The 25401-nt window shown below is 38.3% G+C and overlaps 2 protein-coding genes across 10 annotated transcripts in view; one reads left to right on the plus strand and one right to left on the minus strand.

Annotated features, from left to right (window-relative positions):
• Positions 1–20408, plus strand: part of EYS (eyes shut homolog) — a 790428-nt gene extending 770020 nt beyond the window's left edge. For all 4 annotated transcript variants that reach the window (XM_026791587.2, XM_074538459.1, XM_074538460.1 and 1 more), the window contains 2 exons: positions 4703–4864; positions 14566–20408. In XM_026791587.2, coding sequence (XP_026647388.2) covers positions 4703–4864; positions 14566–15767 — 1364 coding nt within the window. In that variant the 3' untranslated portion in view covers positions 15768–20408. The remainder of the gene's footprint in view (positions 1–4702; positions 4865–14565) is intronic.
• PHF3 (PHD finger protein 3) overlaps positions 5992–25401 on the minus strand; it is a 62510-nt gene continuing 43100 nt past the window's right edge. For all 6 annotated transcript variants that reach the window (XM_014264935.3, XM_014264932.3, XM_026791589.2 and 3 more), the window contains 3 exons: positions 24464–24553; positions 23107–23302; positions 5992–21968 (listed from right to left, as the gene is read on the minus strand). In XM_014264935.3, coding sequence (XP_014120410.2) covers positions 19795–21968; positions 23107–23302; positions 24464–24553 — 2460 coding nt within the window. In that variant the 3' untranslated portion in view covers positions 5992–19794. The remainder of the gene's footprint in view (positions 21969–23106; positions 23303–24463; positions 24554–25401) is intronic.

Consider the following 25401-nt stretch of genomic DNA (forward strand, 5'->3'; position numbering starts at 1 on the left):
TTACCCAAAGGTCATCTAAGCCTTCAAGTTTGTTATTAACAGCCCAGTAAACTTTATATTCAAGACAGGCACAAGGGAAAATGCATTTGCAATATTTATCTATATAATTTAAAATGCCAAGTAGAATAAAATTAGTTACCTACTCAAATACATCATACAGAAACCCAAGGGGAAGTCATATATGATAAAATGAAGGAGATGTTTATGCCCTCCACAGTAAGTCAGCCATGTCATCATGGAATGTGGTGTCCCAATGAAAATTCAGTCATCTACTGACCATTCCCTCCACTCACCCAACCGAACAAGAACAAGATCCAGCCAGCTAACTAGCACTTAGCAGGATGACTCTGAAATTACTTACACTTCCCCTATGAGCATGAACAATATGCTGAAAATGTGTTTGCCATCTTACTTTGTGAAAGTGTTCAGAGGTAGGTAGGTAGGTAGGTAGGTAGGTAATGGTGGGAACTAGTTTTAAAGCAAAGCACCCAGATTAAAGTGTATAAATGTGAGTTCAATATATAAGTTCCTATTATGAGTTTAAAGCTCTGAGAGCATTTCTCAGCCCACAGGGATGGGGCTGATGTTGTGTCTCAGACAGTTTTGTTGAGAAGCCCCAGCAGGAGTTTCCTCCTGCATTGCTTCAGGAGCAGCTTTAAATACCCCATGATCCCATGCTGAATTACACTGTAGCAGCATCAAGATCCACTTCATCTGGACCCTGACTCACAGACTGATTTGCAGGTTGGACCTTAACACCTGTCTCATCACTGTGGAACTGATGTTTCACTTGCCCTAGCTCAGCTATCAGGTGTGGGGAGGCTTGATCAGGCTTTACCAAGTGAGAAAATGAGCCAAACATGGTTTTTTCTATGTCTTTTGTTATTAGGTCCTCACTCCTTTGAGCAGTGACTCACATTTCCTTTCCCCTTCTTGTTGGAAGCTGGAACACATTGCCCAGAGAGGCTGCAGGGTCTCTGTCACTGGAGATATTCAAGAACTGTCTGGACACAAACCCTGTGCAATGGTCTCTGGGATGACCCAGCTTGGGCAGGGAGGCTGGACCAGGTGATCCACTGTGGTCCCTTCCAACCATGCTGTGATTCTGTGTAGCATCATCAGATACTCGTGTTCAGCTTAGAAAACAGAGCCATTAATCAGATACAGAGGTATTTGTGTAAATGCCTGCTGTAGTCACAATGCATCCCACGGTGCTAAGCATTCTAGTGAGTAATGCAGTAGTTACACAGCTAAGTTCCTACCAATTTAGCTTATAGGATCAGCAAAGGCATCCATTTACCCCATTTATTTTAGCAAAGAGTTTCTCAGGAGTAATCATATCTAACACAGGTGTTGTTTTGTGCAAGTTTAGCTGAGCTTCTTATTTTCTTATTTTAGGTGAAAAACAAAGTTTCCTGCCAAGAAAACAGCATTAGAGTGCCTCAGCCTCTGATGTGTTAGTTTTGTATATGCCTGCCATAAAAAAAAAATTGAAAAGCTTGGATTGTCACATTCTTCACGTTCAAAGTTTGTCTGTCTATAGAAGCAATTTTGCAAAAATGAAATTTCATACTGCTCACCTCTGTGCACTGTGGTAGAGTCAATGCATTCTGTTTTGGGATATGTGTGCATGTATGGATTCCAAGCACCTGTCAAGCGAGATTTTTTTTCCATGCATATAATCAGTACCTGCAGGATCTACAGGACATTTACAAGTACCATTCTAGTACTTCCTATAGTTACTCCTGCTGCATTGTGGCAAAATATGTTACTTTCTGACACTTGTAAGATACATTTATTGGGAATAAGCATACTTTTCATAGATAACGAAAATACAATATTTGCATCTTAGCAGTTCCAGAATGAAGTATATTAAATAGAGTATTGTATTTGATATCTATAAATCAGGGTAATACCTTCCTTACTAAAGGAACTTACTATTGACATCTGTTGCTGAAGCTGTGGGTCTTATTTTTTAATACTCTACCTGAAATATGAAGCCATGGACTTAATTCTTTCTCTGAGTGATAGTATAAAATCATCTTTTATCCTTGTTCTCTTTCTCTGCTTCAAGGCTTTTTATCACAGCAATCTTCCTTTCATATCCCTCCCAATAACAAGCAATGTAGCATTTCAATCCTGCTGATTTTGCTCTCACACTAGTCATTGCCCAGGCTTCCTCCATAAGCAGCAACGAATTAACTGCATTGATAAAGTGACACTGAATCTGCCATAGAGACTTTCAGATACCTCATTACACACTTTGCCTAAGGCGACCTTTCAAGCAGCAGCACATTTTCATGTAAGATTGACCACTGTGGCACAGTTCCTCCACATGTAAGTCTCACTGTGCAAAAATCTTCTAGGAGGAGACTGACTTACAAATTATGCATGAAAAAAGTCTATGTACAAAATGAATTATTATTACTGATTGTTTTTAAAATATGAAGACATCAATATAGGGATTTTAACTACTAATGGAGAGCCTTGTCTCACCTCCTGAAAAAAAAAATCCATATGGAATAAAAAGTGTTACTCTGTCTTTTGTACCTGATAGTGTTAATAAGTTTTAGTGATGTAAAGTACAGCACCAAATCTGTTTAGCAATCTTTATTACTATTTGTCATCTAGGGTAATTGCTATTCTAAATACTTCTGTTTCTGTGAACCCTCAAGTATAGATGCCAGGAACTTCATGCTTTAGCCATTATGTAATATATTACTACAGACACTGCCTAGCCTTGATAGCATGCATAACAGCTATTGTGACCCTTAGGATGGGAGTGATTTGAGAATATATAGATTGAACAACAGCCCATCAAAAGCCTGATTCAGATCATTCAAGCATTAAATAAATCCATTCTAACCGATATTCCAGTGATTACAACTTACTTTTAGACTTACTGAGATTTTGTGCCATCAAATCCACGTACCTTCCTTAGAAATATTATCTGTAATCTACCGGGGGGAATTAGTAAAAAGGTCAGCTGTGCAGTTACTGCCCATTCAAGAGGCATCCTCAGGTCAGGTTATGCTGATAACAGAGAGATCTAGATCTTCTGCAGTGATGCATCTGCCTGCTGGACACTGTCCACCAGGGACACCTTGAGCCCTGTTCTGAGGGAGGTGGAGTGACAAATAGACAAATGACAGGAGCTTGCAGCGTGCTGGCTGTGTTCCAGCCTAATAACTGAGGCCCATCTGTGATAGGCAGTGCAAGGTGCAGCTGGGTGGTGAGTGGGCTCACCAGCAGATGCTGGGCAGAAAACTTGAGTGTGGAAAGACAGCAAAAGGTACCTCAGAATGCACTTCAAGGACATCCTGAAGGTATATGTGACTGAGAGCAAGTTACCATGAAACAATGAAATTGGGAGCACCAAAATGAGGAAAGACATTGGTCTCTTAGATGGAAAACAGCACAGCTTCAGCTGGGAAATGCAGAAGTGAGAAGGGAACACTTACAACTCAGGCATTTAACATTGCTGTTTAACTAAACACTTAAAACAGTTTTGCACACACAGGTCTAAATACGCACATCTAAGTAGCTTGATTATTCCAGTGAGCCCTCAAATACAGTAAAGTAACAACTACCTTATCTACACAAAACTACCACTAACATGATCATGAATTAGCTAATACCTCACATTATTAGAGAGTTTATTTAAAAGAGCGTGTAGTTACAGGACAAGGGGGAATGGCTTCAAGCTGAGAGTAGGTTGAGATTAGGTATTAAGAAAAAAATCTTTGAGGCTGGTGAGGCACGGGAACAGGCTGCCCAGAAAAGTTGTGGATGCCCCACCTCTGGAAGTGCCCAAGACCTGGCTGGATGGAGTCCTGAGCAAGCTGACCTAGTGGAAGGTGTCCCTAGCCATAGCAGGGCAGTTGGATCAAGATGATCTTTAAGGTCCCTTCCAAACCAATTCATTCTGAGATTCTTTGATTCTATGATCAGTATATCTCAAATATGCAATGTTACAGTGGGAGAAAATGGAAAATTTTTCAAGTCACATAAGCATTATAGAAAAGTATAATAATTTATCAGTTGACTGAAGGCAACTGAACCAGCCTGATTTTGTAGTGGTATATGAACAACCAGTGCTGAGGGAAGAGGTAAGACAGAATGATAAGTTGTGTAAAGCTCAAAAGTGTACATTGTATCCTAACTGTAATTGTGTGAGTGTACTCTTTCATTATAAAACAGGATTATTTGAATTCAAACATCTCAGTATGATTACCCGAGAAACAAATTTCAGTAACAATTAATGAATTGTTCCCACTTAAAAGGTAGATTCTTATAACACACAAAGCAGCTCATTACAAATCCTCCACTAGGATTTTCATCTGTATGGTGAGAAAAAAAATGTTTATTTTGACTCCTGCAACAGCATTTTGCATTTCATTTTTTAAACAATGTGAAATTTACACTTATACTTATTTGAAAATGAATGCTAACAAGATCATATTTATTTTGCATCAGAACTGCAGCCCTAATTGTTGAGGAAAATAAGGAGCCCAGAAGACAATGGCATTGATTTGCTATTATCTAAGTTTTATTTTGTATCTAGGTTATTTTTATTCTGTGAAAAGTGAAGAATGGGAAGTATTATGTACAGAATTTAAAAACCATACAAAATAACTGGTTCCATAATAATGCTATCCTCTCAAAATATCTTTCAGAAGACATTTTCTCTTGCATTTTTCAGATATTTCCATTAGTGATGCATCCTTCAGAAATAATGAATCATCATGGATGTCATTTGCACCCTTTTATATCCGGCACAAGACCCATATTAAACTGCAGTTCCAGCCTCTCTCTCCAGATGGGATCCTGTTCTACACTGCGCAGCACTTGGGTACGCAGTCAGGTAAGGGGATGCCAGCTTGCTGCTATCACACAGCCAAGTACTTTTGTGTAAGAGAAAGGGAGTTCATTGGGGTGATTCAGGCATTCAGTCTCTGTAACCGATTGCCCATGGTGGCTGGGCTTTATCACAGAATCATGGACTGTTAGGGGATTGGAAGGGACCCTAAACATCATTTAGTCCCAAGTCCCCTGCCATGGGCAAGGACACTTTCCACTAGACCAGGTTGCTCAAGGCTTTCTCCAAGCTGGCCTTGAGCACTGCCAGGCCTGGGGCACTAACAAGGCCCTGGGCAACCTGTTCCAGTGTCCAACCACCCTCACAGTAAAATATGTCTTCCTAATACCTAACCTAAATTGTCTCTCTTTCAAATTTTCACTACTCATTGTGCTGTAGCTCCTGACAAAGTCCCTCTCTGGCTTCCTTGATTCCCTGCAGACACTGGCAGGTTGCTGTGAGGTCCCCACACAGCCTTCCCTTCTCCAGACTGAACAGCCCCAGCTTTCTCAGCCTGTCTTTGTAGGGGAGTTTCTCCAGTCCTCTTATCAATATTATGGCCTTCCTCTGGACTAGCTCAAATAATTCCATGTCCTTCTTGTGCTGGGGAGAGAACTGTATGCAGAACTGTATTGTACAGTTGATTTGAACTGTAAATAATCAAGTTCATAAGAAAGAAACATGCAAAACCAAAGTTTAAGATAGTCCGAGGCCAGAAATTACTTAGGGAACTTATTTAATGGTTCAGGAAAGCACTTCCCCCTGAAAGTGACCTCAGCCAGCTTTTTAGATGCTACACTAAGATTCTCACTTTGGGGAGCTGGACTGGTGTTTTAAATGACCAAAACCAAAGCAATATGAAAACTCATCAAACAAGTTAAGTGCAAGTGAACAGAGCAAATGAGGCTTCTCAGAAGTGTAGCTTGTTATTATATAATGTTGAAAAGTGTGCTGGTGCAGCATGTAAAACATGCAAGTTCTGCATTTCCCAGATATGCAGAGTGACAAATAAATCTAAATAAAATATGTATAGAAGTATTTTAAATTTTACTAAGTTATCATTCCTAAAACTTCATGTCATGAAAACATACTTTGATAGTGTAAGTACATTCTAAAATTTAGTCTTTAAGGTGTACATTTTTGTAATTACTTTATTAACATACTCAATTGCATTTAAATGTTGATTGCAGGTTTTTAAACAGAAGCATTATGTCATCCATAACATCATCTTAGAGCAGATTTTTCTCTTGTATTGAGCAGTAGTTTATGCAAAAATGATTCTTAATATGACAAAACAAGTTAATTATCGATCATATGTTTTTACATTCCTTTGTTCAAAGTCTAAAGCTCTAAGATACTTCAATAAACAGTCACAAATTCATATAAACACACATATGCCCAATGTACCAGCACCTTACTGTGTACACAGATGTTTCAACAGGTTGATAATGCATCATACACTGCTGACACCTCCTGTTTGCCTTATTCTAATTGCAACCACGTACAGAGAAGAAGATTCAAAGAAAAGTATATGGAGCATCTGTAATAAAAATACATGTTTTACCAAAGAGCTCTGTATTCTACAATGAATCTTTTATAGTTCTATCACTTACAGGCCAAATTCTGAGATTCCTGGTGAATTGTTCTCTCCTGCATAAACTAAAACATTGAGTAGGCCATGAAAAATAGGAGAAGAAAAGGATCTCTCTCAGAAAGAATAGTCAGAGGTCATGGATGCAGCTTAGCATCTAATGAAATTAAATACCTTTTTGGAAGAATCAAAGAGAGTGCTAAGTATGTTTAACTTGGGCCAGGGGTGGTGTAGCCTGAGCATGCCCTCATTTTCTTGCCATTTCTGAGTGTTTAGTTTGCACAGGAAAGAATATTTTCTTTCAATCACTTTCTAGAATCATAGCAATTCAATTTCAAAATAAAATTCCTAAAATTCCTCTTATATAGAGGGATTTATTTACAAATTTCTTATTTCTACTGTCCTCTAGTTTTGAAAGACTCAGGAAAAGCTAATCACCAGTTTTTTTAATTTTGCCTTCGTATAATCATGTCAAATCCAGGCCAGAATTAGAGTGAAAGACCTAGAAGTATTCTTAGCTGCGAGCAGATGAGATACAGCTTTCTGTTGAAGATTAATTTAGAAAGAACTCAAATAAAGTTTCTTCTTCTAGACAGTTATGTAAGAGTTAAAAATTAATTGCTGAAATCACAAGATTTTATTTCTAAAATTCCTTTTTAATAGGAAATAATTCAATATTTTTTTTTCTCACTAGGCAATGCTTTTTTTTTTTTTTAAGAAATTAGCTAACTATACAGCTAATTGAGCAATGATACTGAGTAGCACAGTTATGTATCAGCTTGGTTTGTCACTCACATAAACAATACACTGGGACTTTTCCTTCAGGGACATGTACCACTGAATAATCCTCCCATCACTAAAAACAAAATCACATCTTTAGTAGGTGAAGAAAAAAAAATCGAGATGTCTGTTGAAACATTTTCCTCCAGCTTTTTTCTTTCCAAAGAACATGAGAGAACTTTCTAGAAAGGGCAAGTCTCCTTACTTTGAAGTTGATCTGGTGATCCCAGTTTCTATTCCTCTAAAAATATCACTAAGAGAGTACACAGATTTAAATACCTCACAAACTGGCACAAAATGGAAAACATCCTGTGAATCTGTTAGCCTAATTTCCTATAATTGCCAGTCATCCATTTTGTTGCTTTGTCAACTATTTCTGATTGTGCATCCTGACTTCAAGTATGGTACCATGGATTTCTGCAGAAAATATCTTAAGAAAATAATTTTCAAGTTCTGACAAAGTTTACGTGGCTGGCAATATTAATAACAAGTTAGGGATAAAACCCAACCCAACAAGTGAGTTGACTTCAGAAACTTGACGATAGGAAACTTGAAGACAAGGGAACTTTCCTCCCCCTTTTTGACTACTTGCTCTATGCACGCATCTGGGCAAGGACTCTGCAAACACTACGGAACTCATGTGGAGCCCAGCACACTGTTGTTAGAAGGCCAGCTCACTTCACATTTTCTCAAGGGCAGTGTATTATTCTATTTTTACCAATGAAAGCATGAACTCCTAATGATTAAACAGCCTTTAATTCAGACAGGGCTTGCTGGATGCCCATCAAGTGCTTGAACAAGGTATATAAGTCAGTCCATTTACACAGCAGCCACTCTATATGTTTGGAGGCCTTTGCACTCTGGGTGAAAGGCAGTTTAAAAGGAGCCTTGCTTTTTGTTGAGTCACAGCATTACTGAAGCTTTACCTTAGTTATCAAAAGTGGAATATGCCATAGACTGCCTGCATTATTCCAGAGTTCAGGCCAGGGTGATGGAAAGGTTTGCTCCCCAAAGATATGAGAATGAACAGTCATGCTAGGTGACTAAGAATGAAGTCAAGTCAATAAACAGAATGGGACGACTCATGCTAAATTTAACATTCAACATTTGCAACAGCAGTTCTCTGTCTCTCTTTAGCCAGATTATGTCACCTACCTGGTCTGAAAAACCTAAAAACTTTTTAACTCCTGGTATTTAAGGCATTTCAGTTTATAAATCTGTAACATGAAAAGAAGAGAATGCCAGTACAAGTATGTGATGTCTGCATGATTTTCTAAAACATTGTTTATGATGAAAACTGAATATTGGAACTGGATTAAAATCTTTTGGAAATATTCAGAACTTTTAAATATCTAAAAGGCAGGAGTATTCTTTTCCTAATCAGAAAGAAATTGATCATCCACTCACTTTTAAAACAAGAATTTGAGTGGTTAAGTCTTTTTTTCTTTGCAGCCATATTTTCTTAGCTGACAGAGACATAATTTCTGCTTTATTACTAGTTTTGGAATCATTTGTATGGACTAAATCAGCAGTATAGGAAGCAGAACTGGCAGCCAGCTGTGTGGCAGAACAGACATCCCCACTGTCTTGAAATCTGTTGCATAGGAAGTGTTATTGTTACCCATTTGACACTGGCAAGCAAACAAAAAATGTTTGGCAAATTGAGGCTGCTCAAGGAAGGTGGCTCCTTCCAGCTGCCAAAATGTGCCAGGGTGACAGTGATGACTAAAGGAAGCACAGTACATTTCTTCACAATAAAGAAACACATTTTGGAAAGATGAGGCTGAACAGTCTAATCTACAAATAGATAAGTGCCCACCCCTTGTAGATGCATGGGCATCACTGTCTGCAAGGTTGCTCCGGCTCCCAGCTATGCCCTTCCTGCTATGGGATGGTGCTCCAAACTGAAGCTGGACTCTACCTATTGACACACTGATTTTATATGGTTTGAGAAATATACAGGCTTGACTTGACATCAGTTTTCAGTCTTGCATGAGCTAGAACTCAACACATGGAGCAGAATAAATTATAATAATCCATGAAAGCATATCCATGGGTAACTTCCTTAAATGTGTGTTAGGGGCACTGGCTATGGTCACCCCTAGGTAAAATATCAAGTTACAACAGCTGCCACAAGCTCCTTTACCTTGTCAGCCAGCTGGTACCTAACTGCATGCACACACTCAGACAAGGGTAAAGACAAGGTTAAGAAACTTAAAGGAAGACAGCTTCAACCATGTCGACATATTACCAGCTAGCAATTAACAGCAGAAGCTGCAGAGGGTGGGAAAAAGGCTCATCTCTTCTCTGTTCTTCATTCCCTCATTTTACCCCACTATAGCCCTTTCTTTTCTTCCCTTTTCTCTCCTTGGCCTTGGGCCTTACTCTGGCTTGTGGAAATGCTCAGGAGGCATGTGAAGGACAACTGCTGGTCAGCTTGGTTTCCTCTCAGGTGGACACCAGAGTGCATCATCTTCCTTGGCAGTATTCCTTGGCATCAGGCCAATACAAGGCAGTAATACTGCTCTAGACACAGGCACTTCATTATGCTGGTTAACAACGCCAGTTTGGAATGAAGATGAGCACATAGCTGAACCTAGAGTAAGAGGTTTCATGAACTGGGAGTGATTCCCTTGAATATTACCGCTTATGAGGATAAAAGGCTCAAATGTTCACCCTGCCACCAAGATGGTGCCAGTGATCAATAACAACTTCTGAAAAAAATGGTGCAAGGAGAGTGGAGGAAGTGCTACTCAGTACCACAGTGATTGGAACTGGCACTCTAGGTTTGAGCTACAGGACAGAAGGGTGAGGTAAAACCAACAGAAGGCAGAGGCTGCAAACATACACCGAGAGGTGCTGTCTCAGGGCTCCAAAACAACTAAAGGAACCGAGACTTCAGATGTTCAGTAACCAGGAAACCACAGTGTAGGGCTCCTGGGACACTTAAGCTGCAAGAAGCTGCTGAAACACTGAGCTTGTCAAAGCTTCTGTCTTCAGCTTAGCATAGAGGCTCCTGCTCAGTAACACAGGATGAGACAAAAGACAAGCAACACATGCTTAAAGGAATCTAGAACTTCAGTAGTCCCAGGACTAATCAGTGACTTTGAGCACACAGGGAGCATTCAGAGACACGTGTACCTGTGTGTCACTGAGACTTTGGTCATATCAGCAAAAAAGTGAACACCACTGAGTAAAGATTACATCCACTACTACAAAGGTCACTTGAAAGTATGTTCTGGAAGTTCCTTTGGCCATGCAAACTAGTGGGAAATCCTTCTTAATTTTCAATGGACCTTAGGAAAAACCTCAGGTACTCTTTTAACAGGTTAAGAAAGGCCTTGGTTTACACACACACCCCAGAGCACAAGGATAGACTGAAGTAACTGTGAGGAAGAGACCTTGAAACAGAAATATTAAAAATACCATCCAGGATGCTGTCCCAGTTCATAGTGTGTCAGCCTAAGACACTGACACTGTGTTTAGACCTCCTAGGAAATACATCTGTATCAGGCATATTCTGTAGTGTCAGCAGTAAATGCAGAGATCTTTGCCCAACACAGCTGTGTAAATTGAAAATTACATTTTTTATTTCGGTGCTTCTGGCCTGAATAGGATATCTCCAAAGAGAGTGCAATTTTCCTAGATTGCATTTCCAACTGTACCAAGTTTTGACAAATTATGATATACATGAGTTTCCCATGGTAACATAGAAGCATGGAGAGTTGATACTGCTTGAGCATGATCTTAGTTAGAATGGGGGTATACAGACACATCTGCATCTCCAGATAAAGACTGAACATGAAAAGGCATTGTTACCATTTGGAAGCATTTAAAATTTGACTGTGAGACTGCAACCAATTTGTTGTAGAGACTTACACAGATATTCATAGTAGTAGCAAGCTGAAAAATTTTGTGATGCACTCAGAATTCATCATAGGAAGTCATATAAGAAAATACTACTACAGATAATCCAGATCTTACAGTAGCACTTGGATGTACTTTTAGGAGACTTTCATTATCTCCCAGTTTGAGGAACTGACTGCTGAAGACACAGGGCTGACTAGCCTTCTGGGAATTCTGACATGCAGTATGGGAGCAGGTGAGACTTGTGAAAGAAGAAAAACGGGAAAATAAAGTTACGAAGAAAAATTCACTCCTGCTTTGGAGTTCTGGCTTCTAATATTAAATACAGACAATCCACTCTGAGGCAGAGCAACTTTGACCTTCAGTCACTTGGTGAAAACCTCAAACTAAGACTTGCAGGTAGAAGTGCTGTTTTATCTCCAGAACAGGCTCTTCCTTTAAGGCAATACTGCCTACAAATTCCCTTCTCTTGAGAAGAAAGGAATTAGCATTTGGGCTATTAAAAAAAAAAAAAATCACTGTTTTACTGAAACAGTGAATATTACAGGGGCAAGAAGGTGCATCAGAACAGAACGAAATGTTGTTAATGATTTTGTTCAATGCCCAGGGTCTTGACACGTTGCAATTTCAAGGCCCAGCTAAGCTACAACAGCCTACTTCAAAAGAAGATTCAACCTTACTGACACAGGTTGCCTTATAGCTCCTTGCATCCAACAGGCTGCATGCAGAATAAAAGAAAACTATGAATGCTTGTCTCAGGAGTCTGGTTTTTTTTTTATGACACCACTGATGGAAATTAATAGCCCATATTAAGTGAGCTGCTAATCTAAAAAGCCAGAAGCCAAGTTGTGTGTCCTACGTGTAGATTGTATTTTCAAGAAAGCAGGGACCAGCTGTACAGTCTAGTGCTGGAAAAACTAAGGATGTCATCTCCTTCATGCTTAACCAAAGTCAACCTCCTCAGAAAGGTCTCTGGCCACAGGTTAAATGAGGCAGGTCTGAGCTATCATCAAATTGAAATAGTAAAAACTGTAGTACTTCTTGGTCTCCTATACAGAGACTGAGAAGAGAAAACCAGTGGCAAGAATGCCATTTGTTTAAACTGGTGATACAACTCCTATGAAGACATCGCCTGCACAGGCTCCAGCTGTGCAACCTGGCCCTCAGAGACAGGGCAGATGTAGATCTCTTGTTGAAAACATTACTGGTTGCTAAATTGAAAAGCATCAAAGACAAGCTCATTATTTCCCTTCACTTTCAGAAGGAGTTTCTTGGACAGTGAACACCCAGCACTTTACATGACAGTCCTAAGATGCTTTCAGCCAGTTGTCCCTAGTTGTACCTATGATATGATAAACTTCATGGAGAAATACTGACTGCACTCTAGGATCAACTTTCAGATTCTAAAATATATCTCAACACTCTGTTGTTCTTGCAAACAACTAAAATAGAAAATCATTTGTGAAAAGATCGTGTCTAATCAGAGGAATAAGAAAGGCCTTGGGAGAGGTGAAATTGGAAGTGTAATTTTTTTGTTCAAAAGTAGCAGAAGTAGTTACCCTAGTTTGAAGTGAAGCTTCAAATTTGTGCCAGAACATTCAGCAATAACCTCTTTACACTGTAGACAGCAGGTTCAGTAACACAGATTTGTTCTTGCAATAAGACTAAATAAGATTCCAAAACAGATCATTGTCAAATGTGCAAAACCACCAACGCCCTCCCCTGCAGGCCAGGAAGTCTTGGAGAACTGCCAGTTTCTCTGGGTCTTGATTACAGGTCAGATGCAACAGCAACCCTGGTCAGATGTTTTCCTCCTTCCTAGACAGCAAAATATGAGTATACTTGTGTCCTTACACAGGTCTGCATGTCCAGAAGGAGAGGGGTTCAAAGGCTGCCAAAGAGGTAGCTCAGAAACTTTTCCTTATCTTCCTTTCTTACCCTAGGATTGAGGGCCTGATAAAAGACATAGACAAGCAGGTTATGTACACTGCTGGAAGAAAGCAAGATGAGTGCATTCAAACTATGTACTGAAAAATCAAGCACACAAAGCCACATCACTAAGCAGGAGAAATCTCAAGTGAAAGAAATTATATTAATTTTCTGGAAAAAAAGAAACAAGGAAGGTCCTTGAAAAGAACACTAATACAGAGAAGTAAACCAGATTACCACAACTGGAACTAGCAAGCTAGAAGGGAGCGCTCTGCTATCACCAGAGTTGAAAGAAGGAAGAGCTTTTTTCTTGTTCTTCCCATGGGTATCTGGAGCAGGGAAGGTGAGGCATGATGGGCTCTACAGCCACTAATACAAGTAAAACATCTCTAGCCTGCCTAAATGGCAATCTGAACATCTCTTGAATAGGGAGGTATAATTTTGGCAACTTTCACAAGCCTCCAGTAAATTAAGCCATTCAATTTCACTACAGGCAGTGTAATCCAAGGATTAGAAATACTCAAAAATTAAACACACATGAAAGCAAATGCCATCATTCTGATAGGTCCACCCTTAGGAATGTTTAATCTTTAAGGAAACTGGACTGGTAACTATTAGGAAAGCTTACATTCAAATTTAACAAACATATTTACCAGTTTAATGGACAATAACCAGATCCCTATTATTTCCAAAAGTAAGGTATAAAAGTTAAATTGCATAGGCAAATCTCAAAAAATTTGAGAACAAAACTTTAATTTGCAGACTTTTCTGCTGTTCTCTTCTGTTTCCCTGTCACCTTCCCCTATTAGGCTCTACTGCTGCCCTTACAAACTTCTCTGTCTCCCATTTCCTACCCTTTCCCAGTTTTCCTTTTTCATTCTTGGAAGTACAGTTTGAAGTGGTACTCTCTCTCCTTTTACACTGCCCGTAAGGACAGAAACACTGATAGTACAAGAAGAGAGAACTCCCTTCTAATACTTCCTGTCACAAAGGCCTCTAGAAGAACAATGCAATAAAAAACATATCTGTTCCTACAGCTGTCAGATTATTAAACCTAAAACATCCCTGTTGTGAAAAGGAGCCTTCAGGGAAAGCAGAGTATGTCTGGTGCAGACAAAACTGTTCATTAAACTGACAAATCTATCAAGCCTTTATTCAACATACTGAGGTTGAGAGTATTTCTGCATTTGTAACTTGGCAAAAACTTTTTCATTTTCCATGGGAACACAGATTCACACTTCCTAGATGCCAAAGTGATCCTGTTTCCTCCTATCTCAGTTATCCAGTCTTTGCACAAAAGCAGAGCATTTCAGAACGCTGGGCTTTTTACTTTGAGGCAAACATGAGCTCAGTTTCCAATAATGAGGAAGAAAAAAAAAAAAGGCTAAAAGCAGCTCATCAGGGAACATTTCCCTTTGTGTGATTTAGATATAATGATGATACAAGGAAATGCAGGCATGAAAGCATCAGAATCATTAATATGCTGTTCTTCAGTACACCCCTCTAAAACTTAAAAATATTTTATACTGTTTTTTTACAGGTGATTTTCTATGTATATCATTAGTAAATGGATTTACACAGTTACGCTACAACCTTGGAGACAGAACAGTCATCCTACAGACCCTTCAGAAGGTGCACACAAATGGAAACACATGGCACTTACTTAATGCAGGAAGAGTTGGTAATGAAGGCTACCTGGACCTGGATGGTATCAACGTTACTCAAAAAGCCAGTCCTGGAATGAACGCACTAGACACACACTCAGATTTTTTTGTTGGGGGCGTATCCTCCTTAAACCTTGTTAATCCAATGGCAACAGAAAATGAGCCCACAGGTTTCACTGGTTGTATTCGAGAAATGGTTATAAACAACAGGGAACTGAATCTTACCGTGACTGACCCCAAGGGTGGAGCCAACATTGGTGACTGTGATGGAACAGATTGTGGTTACACTGTGTGCAAAAATAATGGAACATGTCAAGTTGGAAACTCAGGCTTTTCTTGTTCTTGCCCAAAAGACTGGACAGGGACCAAGTGTGAACAATCCATTCACTGTTCACAAAACATGTGTGGGTCTCATGCACTTTGTATTCCACAACCTTCTTCATTTTCATATACCTGTGCATGTGCACTAGGCTGGACAGGTAAGTACTGCGATAACAAAATTAAATTTTATATAGCAAAGTTTGTTGGCAACTCCTACATTAAATACACAGATCCTTTTTATGGAAAAAGAGACCTCCAGCACAGCCGCCTTTCTTTAAATTTTACTACCAATCAAACTGAAGGCTTAATAGCATGGATGGGAAAAAGTGAAGATGAAGATAATGACTTCCTTGCTATTGGTCTTGCCAATGGAACTTTAAAAGTTGTAATTAATCTTGGAGAAAGAATCTCTGTTCCTCTAATGCACAGAAAGTATTTCACCTGTTCTGATGGAAGATGGCATTTCACTACTGTAGTTCAAAACCAAACTTGTGTTAAGGTTTATCTTGATGAGGAACTAATCCTTTTTGAAGATATTGACCCACAAAGAAAATACACTGCTTTAAACTATGGTGGCATTTGTTACTTTGGTGGGTTTGAAATTGGCAGGAAAGTCAATATAGTCACTACAGGGCTTTTCCAGAAGGAATTCATTGGTAAGATTAAAGATGTTGTGCTCTTCCAAGATTCTAAAAAGATTCAGCTAATGAAAGCAGAAGGATACAACATTCATGATGGAAATTCTGGAAATTATTGAAAAAACTGTCCAACACTCTATTAAAAAGGTAAAATTCCTTTTCCTCCTGTTTATTGTATTAGCTGGCAGTGTATGACTCAGCAACCAACATAGGAAAGCATTTTTAAAAAGTAATAAGGGACAAATTTAAGTGGAGTATTAATAACACATACATATAAAATATGATCAATTGTTTTCCTCATAGAATTATTTATATATACTCTTTAGCATTTACTTTAAAATTATGGGAAAGTCTGAAGGGTTTTTTTTCTTTATTGTGCTGGAAATAGTTTTGTAAAGAAAGAGGTAGGGATTATAAAGCCAACCATTATTCAAGTGTTGTTTGTTGCTATATGAAAATGGAAAACTGTTACCTGTTTCTCCAACTGTAGAATATTATTAAAATGTTTATTTTATAATGTTAAGATCCAGTCTAAAAACTGAAATTGGTGGAGGAAGAAACAGTATGTTTGAGGCAAAATCCACATTTATTGTAATAAGAATTTTAAAAAATGCAACAGCTGTAATTACTTGTTAAGTTCAAAAAGACTCTAATTAGGTAATAAAGTTGTTCTCACTCCCTTATCTGTGTCCATCTAGTATGTACTATATGTAAGAGGGTAGAATTCAAGCCTCTCTTAAGTCTGCTAAAATATTACTCTTAAAGAATGATTTTAAGAGCAAAAAACATAAATAATTTTAGAGAGAGAAAACAGGCCTCCTGGTTTTCTCCAGCAGAGATCTCCCCTATTTGACTACATGGAAACCTTTGGCTTTAATGATTTATAACTGCAATGTGGCAGTCTGTCTACAAGTAACTTTTATTCTTAAGACTTTAAAAAGCCCAAGAACTGTTCTACTTTACCTATACCTTTCTGGCTTATATGCCCCTAAATGACATTTCAAAAATTTATGAGTACAGAGGTTTTGGTCATAGTAAACCAAATTTCTGCAAATATATGTTTTATTAATTGATAGTCTCAAAAGTAAGTAGAGCTGTTCATACATGAATACAAAAAAATAAATTCCTTCTATAAAGCTGTCTTATATTCTGCTCTAGGAAGCAAAAAAAAATTAAAATTCTATCTTAATGTGCTTATATATCTTAATGTGCCAATAATATAAAATGGCATCTACATTTCTCATCTGACTGCTGGCTTACAAAATTAGTAAAATTATTAAATAAAAATAAATAGTGATTGATTTGTATCTTCTTCCTTTTCCACTTTACTATTGCTAAAAAGCACAGAACAAACCATTACCTCCTTGCATGAAAATTTTCTGAATGCAAGTCTTCAGCATATACCTGTCAGAAACAAGTAACTATTTTGGGGCAGAGAGGGAAGTGAGGATGGATGTATGTTATAGGGCAATGGCCATAAGCACCTAAAACTGGGTGACACACACTTGCTTTCACACCATCATACTTCACCACTTACCAGCTTAGCAATGAAAGCACTGTCAAGTCAGTTACAGTTGACTAAACGATAACTGAAGTGCATGGGAGCTACCCCAAGATGTTTCATTAAGCATTTGCAAATATCTTTGTGAGGTTCATTCTATTTTCTTCAGCTGCTCTGAGCCCTCAAGTGATCAGTCTGAGGCAACAGAGCTTCTGCAACTCTTCCCAAAAGGCAGCTCATGAAGCCCATCTGACTTTTGAGCTGTCCCAGACTCTTCTCCTTCAGTTTCATCTAGGTAGAGGCTTTTATGGCCACGTGATGCTGGAGAAGGGAGCATATTTAAGGTTTATCCTGTTCTCTCTGGGGCCTCTGGTGTACTGCCAGTTCCTCAGCAGTCCACACTGCCTTGTGTGATCTGTGCAGTGATTTGGTGTAAAACAAGGAACAAGTAATCAGAGCACTTCCAGCAAACACAAATGTTGGAAGGAGAGTGACTGAAGGCAATGGAAAAGTAAAATCCTTTATTCTTGTAGTAGCAGGATTTATTCCCATTACACTAACTCACGTCCTTGGAATAAATCCTGGAGACTTTTGCTGTTTGTTAACTTAAACACTTAAGAGAACTCTCCCTCAAGAGCTGTTTTACTGTGGCTCTCTTCAGGTTTTGCATACACAAGGCAGGTGGCAAAGCACTCAGCAAACTTGAAAAATGTTTACATATTCTTTTAAACAAATTATTTCTGGTAGTTCTGGCAGAAAGCATTCCTATCCCTTCCATACAGGCAGTTGCAATTTTCACTGCTTCACTGCTTCCAGTTTATTTTCAGAGCAGAGATGGATGCACATGTGAGAGGCAGATCACCAGTGACCTTGGAGTAGACTACTTTTGAATGGATCAAAAGAAAATCTTCATACGCAGAGCTGTCAATTTAAAACTTACTCCAAAAATGAGAACAATGCTTTAGTGCATTTCTGTGCCTACAGAACTCAGTGCAAATATTTAAACAACAAAACACATGTATTACTACCAGATATATTCAATAGCACTACTGCTTTACATACAGACCATGGAATTAATTTGGAAAAGACTAGTTTTATTTTAAAGATGTTTGAATGTCACTTTTAGCTACTGAGGATTTTTTTTAATTAGTCTTCTCAACAATGAGCTGAAAAAACTTAATGAAAAGTCTACCACCTCCTTTATTTAGCACAATATTTTAAATTTTAGCCAATTTGACCATGAAGTTACTTGCAATGAATCCAAGTAAAAATTTACCTTAAAATATATTCATAATTAAAACTAACAATTATGATGTTGTTAAACTGGGAAGACTTTTTTGGACAGAAGAGGCTTTTCTACAGCAAAGTGCAAAATGCTCTGTCAGCAGCGTAGTAAGGTTGTGTACTCAAAGTGTAAAAACAAAACACTGAAAGCCAGAATAAACCTCAGTTTTTCTTTATACGGTGGAATATTTTTGTTGTTTCTGACAGACTCAATAAGATGCCCAGTGTATTTTAAAAAGTATTAGAGTAGGTGATTTTGTTTACACATTTGCATGTTGTTTGGCACTGCTAGATGGTAGTCCACAAAATACCAAGTTACCAGAAGTCCCAAGGGTAGAAACACTTTTGCCCTTCTCCCCCCTCTTTGTTCTCCAAAACTCAAAACAAACGGAGCTATAAAGTGCACAACAAATGTGGCATTCTGTGACGCAGCCTTCTGTATTCATTTAGCCTACAGTTTCACAGCTATGAAATCAAACACACACAGTATGTGAGAAAGTTTTATCATTTTAGAATCAAAATATCCCTTAAAATATTTACATTTTACAGTAAAAAGGATAGCAAAACACAAAGTAATGTACAAGCTCAGGTATTCAAGTTTTTGAAGCATGGAAAATGGTGGGAGAAATGAATTTACTACTACAAATAATTCTCAAGAATTTAGGTTAGAAATGCTTTCTCATTAAAACAAGTGCAGTTTAAAGCAGTAACATTCGAGCAGCTCAGCCTTCCAATTTCTGGTCACAAATTGCTTCAGATGCTTAGGAAAAACTTGAAATATAATATAACGAAATACACTTGAGTTTTTTTTTGTACTACTGAATAATTTAAAAAAAACCCCAAACTTTTCACACCACCAAACATATTACATTTTGTCATAATGTGTGGATTCTGAGGCTTTGCTGCAGTCTTTAAAAACAGTGCAATTTAAAAACAAGGGTATTGTATGAAAACGACCTTTAAAATTATCAGGGCATCTTAAAACAGAAGAGAGCACAAATTACCAAAGGCAGCAACTATACTGCAGACTTGACTAAAGCCAACTTCCTCAGCTAAGAAAATTCCTAAGCCTTTATTGCATATTAATAAAAAGAAATCTTTAAAATTTTGAATATACAGCAATGTAAAATTTTTAAAATATTAAACTCCTACTTCTAGCGATAGTTGGTATAATGAAAAAAAGGATGAGTATTGGTACATTGAGTGGTACCAAAACACAGACTTGTTTCTGCAAAACACCAACACAGAATAAAAAACAATGGCACAATCCTAGCAGGCTCTCTTTTTTTGTCATACAAAGTTTTACGACATTACTCTAACAGTTTATTTAAATAGGATTTTAAAAGACTGCCTGCATCTTTTTACCTTTTGCTTTTAGTTCTGTCACTGTGGTCCCTATGTCTCTCTCTGTTCTTTTCACTTTCTCGTTCTCTATGCTTGTCTTTGCTTTTCTCCCTCTCCTTATCTTTTTCATGAACCTGTTCATCACTTTTAGGCTTCTCTGTCTTTTTTTCTGGATTTCTAGTCTCTCTGGGGCTTTTTCCATCAGCAGCTCTATCACTGTGTGGGGATCGCGCTCTTTCTTTGTCTCTCTGTCCTTCCTCTCTACTCTTCCGCTCTCTCTCTTTTTCCTGGTTTCTGTCTCTGCGCCTGTTTCTTTCGGAATCTTGCTCCCAGTATTTTTCATTGCTCCATTCTTTTTCATGTCTGTCTTTTTTTTGGTGATGGGTTTCACTGTAAAGTCTTTGTCGATCATTTTTTCCTCTACTGAATCCTCTCTCTAAATGCTGTTCTTCTCTGCCCCAAGGATCGCTGTGGCGTCTTTCTGGTCTCCTACTGTCTTTACTCTGAAAAAAATTTTCTGGTCCCAAAAATCTTGATTGTTTGTGAGCCACTGGTAGCCCTTGTGCAATGGGTCCAGCATACTGTGGTGGCTGACCTGATAAATGAGCTACTGGTGGCCATGGCATCATTGGATTTTGAGGAAAACCAAAGCCAGGAGGAGGAAGAAGCGGAGGTGGTAAATGAGGAGGAAATCCAAACATAGGGTTGTTTTGTGGAGGGAAGTTATGAGGTACAGGAGCCTGAAACTGAAATCCAGGTGGATTAGATTTAGAATGCTGAAAATTCTGCTGAGGAGGTCCAACAGATGAGAAGCTGCCACTTGCAACAGGGCTTGGGACTTTGGAAATAAATTCAGAACGAGAAGAGTTTTCAGTTTCAAAATGAGATGAAGTTGTGGCTTGTCCTCTTCTAAATGAGTTCACTGTTTCAATATTTTGCATCAATCCATCTTCCTGTGAGTGTTTGGTATCTTCTGCTTGTGATGCAACTGTGTTATCTGCCTTAGCTGCAGCTGAACTGAACGGTGTCTCATTGGTTGGAGTCTCACTTTGATACAGGTTTAAGCCCCCTTCTCCAGAAAGCTGTTTATTCTCTGGTTCTCCTTGATCATTTCCTGAAGCATTTTGTCGGTCTTCATTTCTGCTAACATCTCCATCCTTGTTTTCTGAAATATTAGTCTGCTGGCTTCGTCCAGCTGCCTGTCGTGGGTCCCTTTTAAGATTAATAAATGGTGGTAATTTAGAGGTATTAGCAGTAGTACCTTCAGCAGAGCCTACATTAACATTGTTCTCACTGGGCTTTTTTCCTGAATTTGATGAGGAAGAAAAGCTGGAATTTGTGCTCCTTCTAACTTCCTGTGCAACACTATCTTTGTCTGGTATCTGTCGCTTTGAGTCATTTTCCTTACTTTCTTCAGTTTCCTTATTCTGTGCCTGAGCAGACAAATTTGCTAAAAATGCTTCTGTGGAGACATCTGGAGGTTTTCCCTTAAGAGTCAGCCCTATCAAAGAACCAGTACTTCTTGCAGAACTTGAGGTCCCTACAGCTGCTGCATCTACAGTTGCAGCAGCATTAGTGGATTCTTGAGGATCATCCAAACCAGTCTTTGCTTCACCAGCTTCAGCAGTTACCTCAGCAACATCCATGGTTTCTTCTTTCAAGGCTGCCTGTTCATTTAATAATGGTATGCCTTCACTAGCACCTGCTTCTGACTTGCCGTGCTCATACACCTGCCCTGTTGTGCCCAACAGGCTTTGAAGAATATCATCCACTGGCAACGGTTTATTTGCTAGCTCCAAAGTAGAAGGCTGATTTTCCCATCCAACCAGGACTCCAGGAAGAAACCTGAGAGGCTTTGGTGGCTCATGTTTGGTACTTTCCACCAACGGTTCAATAACTGCTGGAGCATCGTCTGTATTAGACTGCTGTGGTTTATTTCTCTGCTTGTGCAGCACAGTTGTGAAGGAATTAAAAAAATTATTTTCCTCTTCTTCTTCTAGTGCCAAATCATGATGTGAGACTTCAGGTTTGCTTGGCTTGCTTTTCTTCTCTGGTGGCAAGCTACTCAAGGTACTTTCAGCAGCTTCATCTGCAAAACTACTGGTTACACTTGAAACAGCAGTAATCTGCCTCTTCATCTTCTGGCGAATTATCAATCCCAGTAATAAATTTGGTCGATGTATTTCAATCCCTGTACAAAATTGCAACAGCAATTTATCATCTCTTTGTATTTTGGTTAAGGCAAAAATTTTAACAAAAATAACCCCCATACACTTACAATATACTATCAAAAGTATTAATCTTATAGCATTTGAATTTGTTCTGCTTGTCATGTTAAACATTAACAATACTTAATAAAAATATATATTTCCAGTATTAAAAGCACTGCAACTTAAGATTGGTTCAAGTACACTATAACTTCCAAACAGAGAATATGAGACAGATAGGACATCTAATCTCATCAGAATCAGCATGGGAGTTAAACATCAGTCTAACTGAGCTACAACATGGTAACAGTGGTAGCAAAGTATAATAGGGGAAAAAAAAAGTAAACAGAACAATTGCAAACAAAAAGTCTCCTCATCAATTTGTATTGGACATACTCCTTCAAAGATTTACCGGGAAAAATTTCAGAAATGTTTCCCTCATTCCAGGAAAGGTGCTGTGTTTCAAAGCATACTATTACCCATCTCCTCACCATCTATTTTGTTCCATATAATGGCAAAAGAAAATAGTTCTAGCTCTTTCTCTCTTCATTTTGGCCTTGCTTATCTCAAAAAGAAAGATTATCCACAAATTTTTATAACCAAGATAAACTGACGTAAAGTAACTCAAGCATACACAGATCAACACAAGTGTACACAGATCATATCAAGACCTTCTTTTCCTTGCCCATCTATGTTTTAAACTTTCAATGTATTTTTTGGTAAGGAACTTTGGAATACTTGGGAAAAAAGATAAAAACAATTAAAATAATTAAAAATACTGTTTTAAATTGAGAGTACCAATTTGGAACTAATGACTTCTACCATAGTCCACTTGTGTAACTCAGTTTACTGACATTGAAACCTACAAAGCCTCCTGTGTTAGAAAAAGAAGGTAGCAGACATAAAACAAGGTTGTAAACACTAATCTTTTCATCTTTGAAGTATCACAATAATCTAGCAAGGGGAAATTAATGTCTTTTCAAGGAAACTAATATAATAATGCTATGGAAAACTCATTCCATATTTGAATAAAATAGCATTTTTAAATTTCATTTCCTCTTATTGCCAACTTCTCTAAGTAGCGTTATGATCACAAAATTCCAAATTCCAAGCTGTACTTACCAGGCCCATCAAAAGGCACAAGGTGATGAGGGACTTTGTCTGAGGAACCTAAAGGGATGAGGTACAAATCTTTCACTTGCTTCATATTATTGGCCGCTACACCGTAACGTTTTCTACTGCTGAAATAGGCGAACAGCAATGCATAGGAGATCTGATCTTCTTCAGTTACCGGGGTAAAACGAACCACGCAGATCTCCTGTTTACAGAATGAGAGGGAAAAAGATGGTCAAGAATATTTTTCTGTGAAATGTTATTTTTTTACTGACTGCTCTTTATTTAAAAGAACGATGCTGAGGAGAAAAAGCTATGCCAAAATGGCAGAGAACAGAAGAGACAGAAGGAACAGAAACAGGGCCAAAAATAATTCAGAACTAGATAAAGCATGTAGAAAGCACTTAGTATGAAAAAATTAATTGAAGTACGTGACAAAAGAGCCAATATTTTAACAGACAGCTAAATAACAAGTTTCAGGGAAGCTTGCCAGCTTCCAATGAATTACTCCAGTCTCTACCCTTAACATTACTAGAAAGCTGTGTTTTGTATTCTGTTGTGTCTAAGACATCCATTAATAATAGTGGAAGACAAGTATTCAGATCCCAAAATTATGCCCAAAGCCCAGCTCAGGAGCTGATGCTGTTTGAACAGCCTGGAAGACTGGACAGAAGAGACTCTGCAAAAAACTAAGACGGCACCTAGGCAGGCTGAAATAACAGGCTAAACTTTGTCAATGTCAGCATAGGCAAAATGCAAAATCTTGCACTTTGAGCTGAAGTAACCCCACGCACCAGAACTGGCTGGGGGACTGACAGGCTGGAAAACAGCTTGGCATAAAATGATGTGGGGATCCTGGTGGACAAGCCCAGTATGAACTGGTGATGCATCCATACCAAGAAGGCCTACTGCAATCAGGGTATCAGAACCAAAGCAGTCAGCACACCAAGGGAAATGGCTATTTCTTTCTATCCAGCACTTCTGAGACATCACCTAGAAAGGACTTTCAAGTTTTGGGCTCCCCAGCATAAGGACTACTGGCACACAGTGGGACAAGTTTAGCAAAGAGCCACTGAGATGGTTTTGCACAATGTAACCCTACTGAAAGAACTGAGATGTGAAGTGGTATCCAAACATTTCTGATGAGTGAAAAACAAAGACAGGTATTCTCAAACAGCAGCTGACAGTTTAAGGTTGGGTAGGAAAAAAAATGCCAGCAGCTGCCACTCATCCCATTCAACATAATCATAAGATACTCCTAAAGTTCACATATTTTACAAATGTTTCAAAGAGAAAAAAATTAAGTATCTTTAGGATGACTAAGATGCATATTAAACAGCAAGTTTTTACTAGGTAAAATTCTTACCTTGGTCCCTGAAGCTTTGATTTTTTCTACATAATCCCAGACAGTGTGGGGAGATATCCTGCCACCTACTTGAATACTATCAGGTAAATCCTAGGAGAAAGGACAACAGAAACGTGAATCCAAATAAATGTTGTGCTATGTCCTTCATCCAGTATCTTGTTTCATAAAATTCAAAACATACTTAGTTCTTTTATTTCTTAAATTGTAATTTAAAAATATCAGTAGAAATTACAACAGAAGAACAAAATTAAATTTTGGACATTTTAGATTTTCAGTATGAAGTTACCAATACATAATGAATTAGTTATCATTCAATACCGTTCATCTATACCTTGCAAAATTTATCCTTTCTGGTAACATTAACTGCAAACATAACTGTACTGTACTCTGGGAACACTCAAGCTATCCATCACGTCACACCACAATGAGAGCTCCACACTTATGTTCATAATAAACTTTCAAAATCTTCATCATGAAGGGAAAATATAACCTACATGTGCATGTATATAAAGATGTAAATTCTTGGATACTACTGAGTTCACTGTTCCCAAGCAAAATCAACAGACTTTCAGAAAAATAATTTTTTTGTGAAACGAGAGCTTTGAAAAGTGTATGATACTCATATAACAATCCTTTAGTATTAAGGATTACTGCATGGCCTGCACTTCCCTGAAGATCTACAGCAAAGTAAAAATAATCTTATTAACAGAAGACCTAAGTTCTCTTAATTAGAAGGCTGATGCATCCTGTGCAGCTGTCAAGAAGGAAAATTGTGCCTTATAAGCTCTCTGATCTTTATTTTGTGACACGAAGACAACTATTATAAGCAGTTAGATGCTTTTCCAGTCTCTCAGACACAGAAGAGAATGTTACATGAACGTTTTTTTTCAGGGACAACTGAGTCACAACGCAAGGTTAGGACCAGAACTGCTACCAGA

Source organism: Zonotrichia albicollis, chromosome 3, assembly GCF_047830755.1.
Source record: "Zonotrichia albicollis isolate bZonAlb1 chromosome 3, bZonAlb1.hap1, whole genome shotgun sequence".
NCBI classification, from domain to species: domain Eukaryota; kingdom Metazoa; phylum Chordata; class Aves; order Passeriformes; family Passerellidae; genus Zonotrichia; species Zonotrichia albicollis.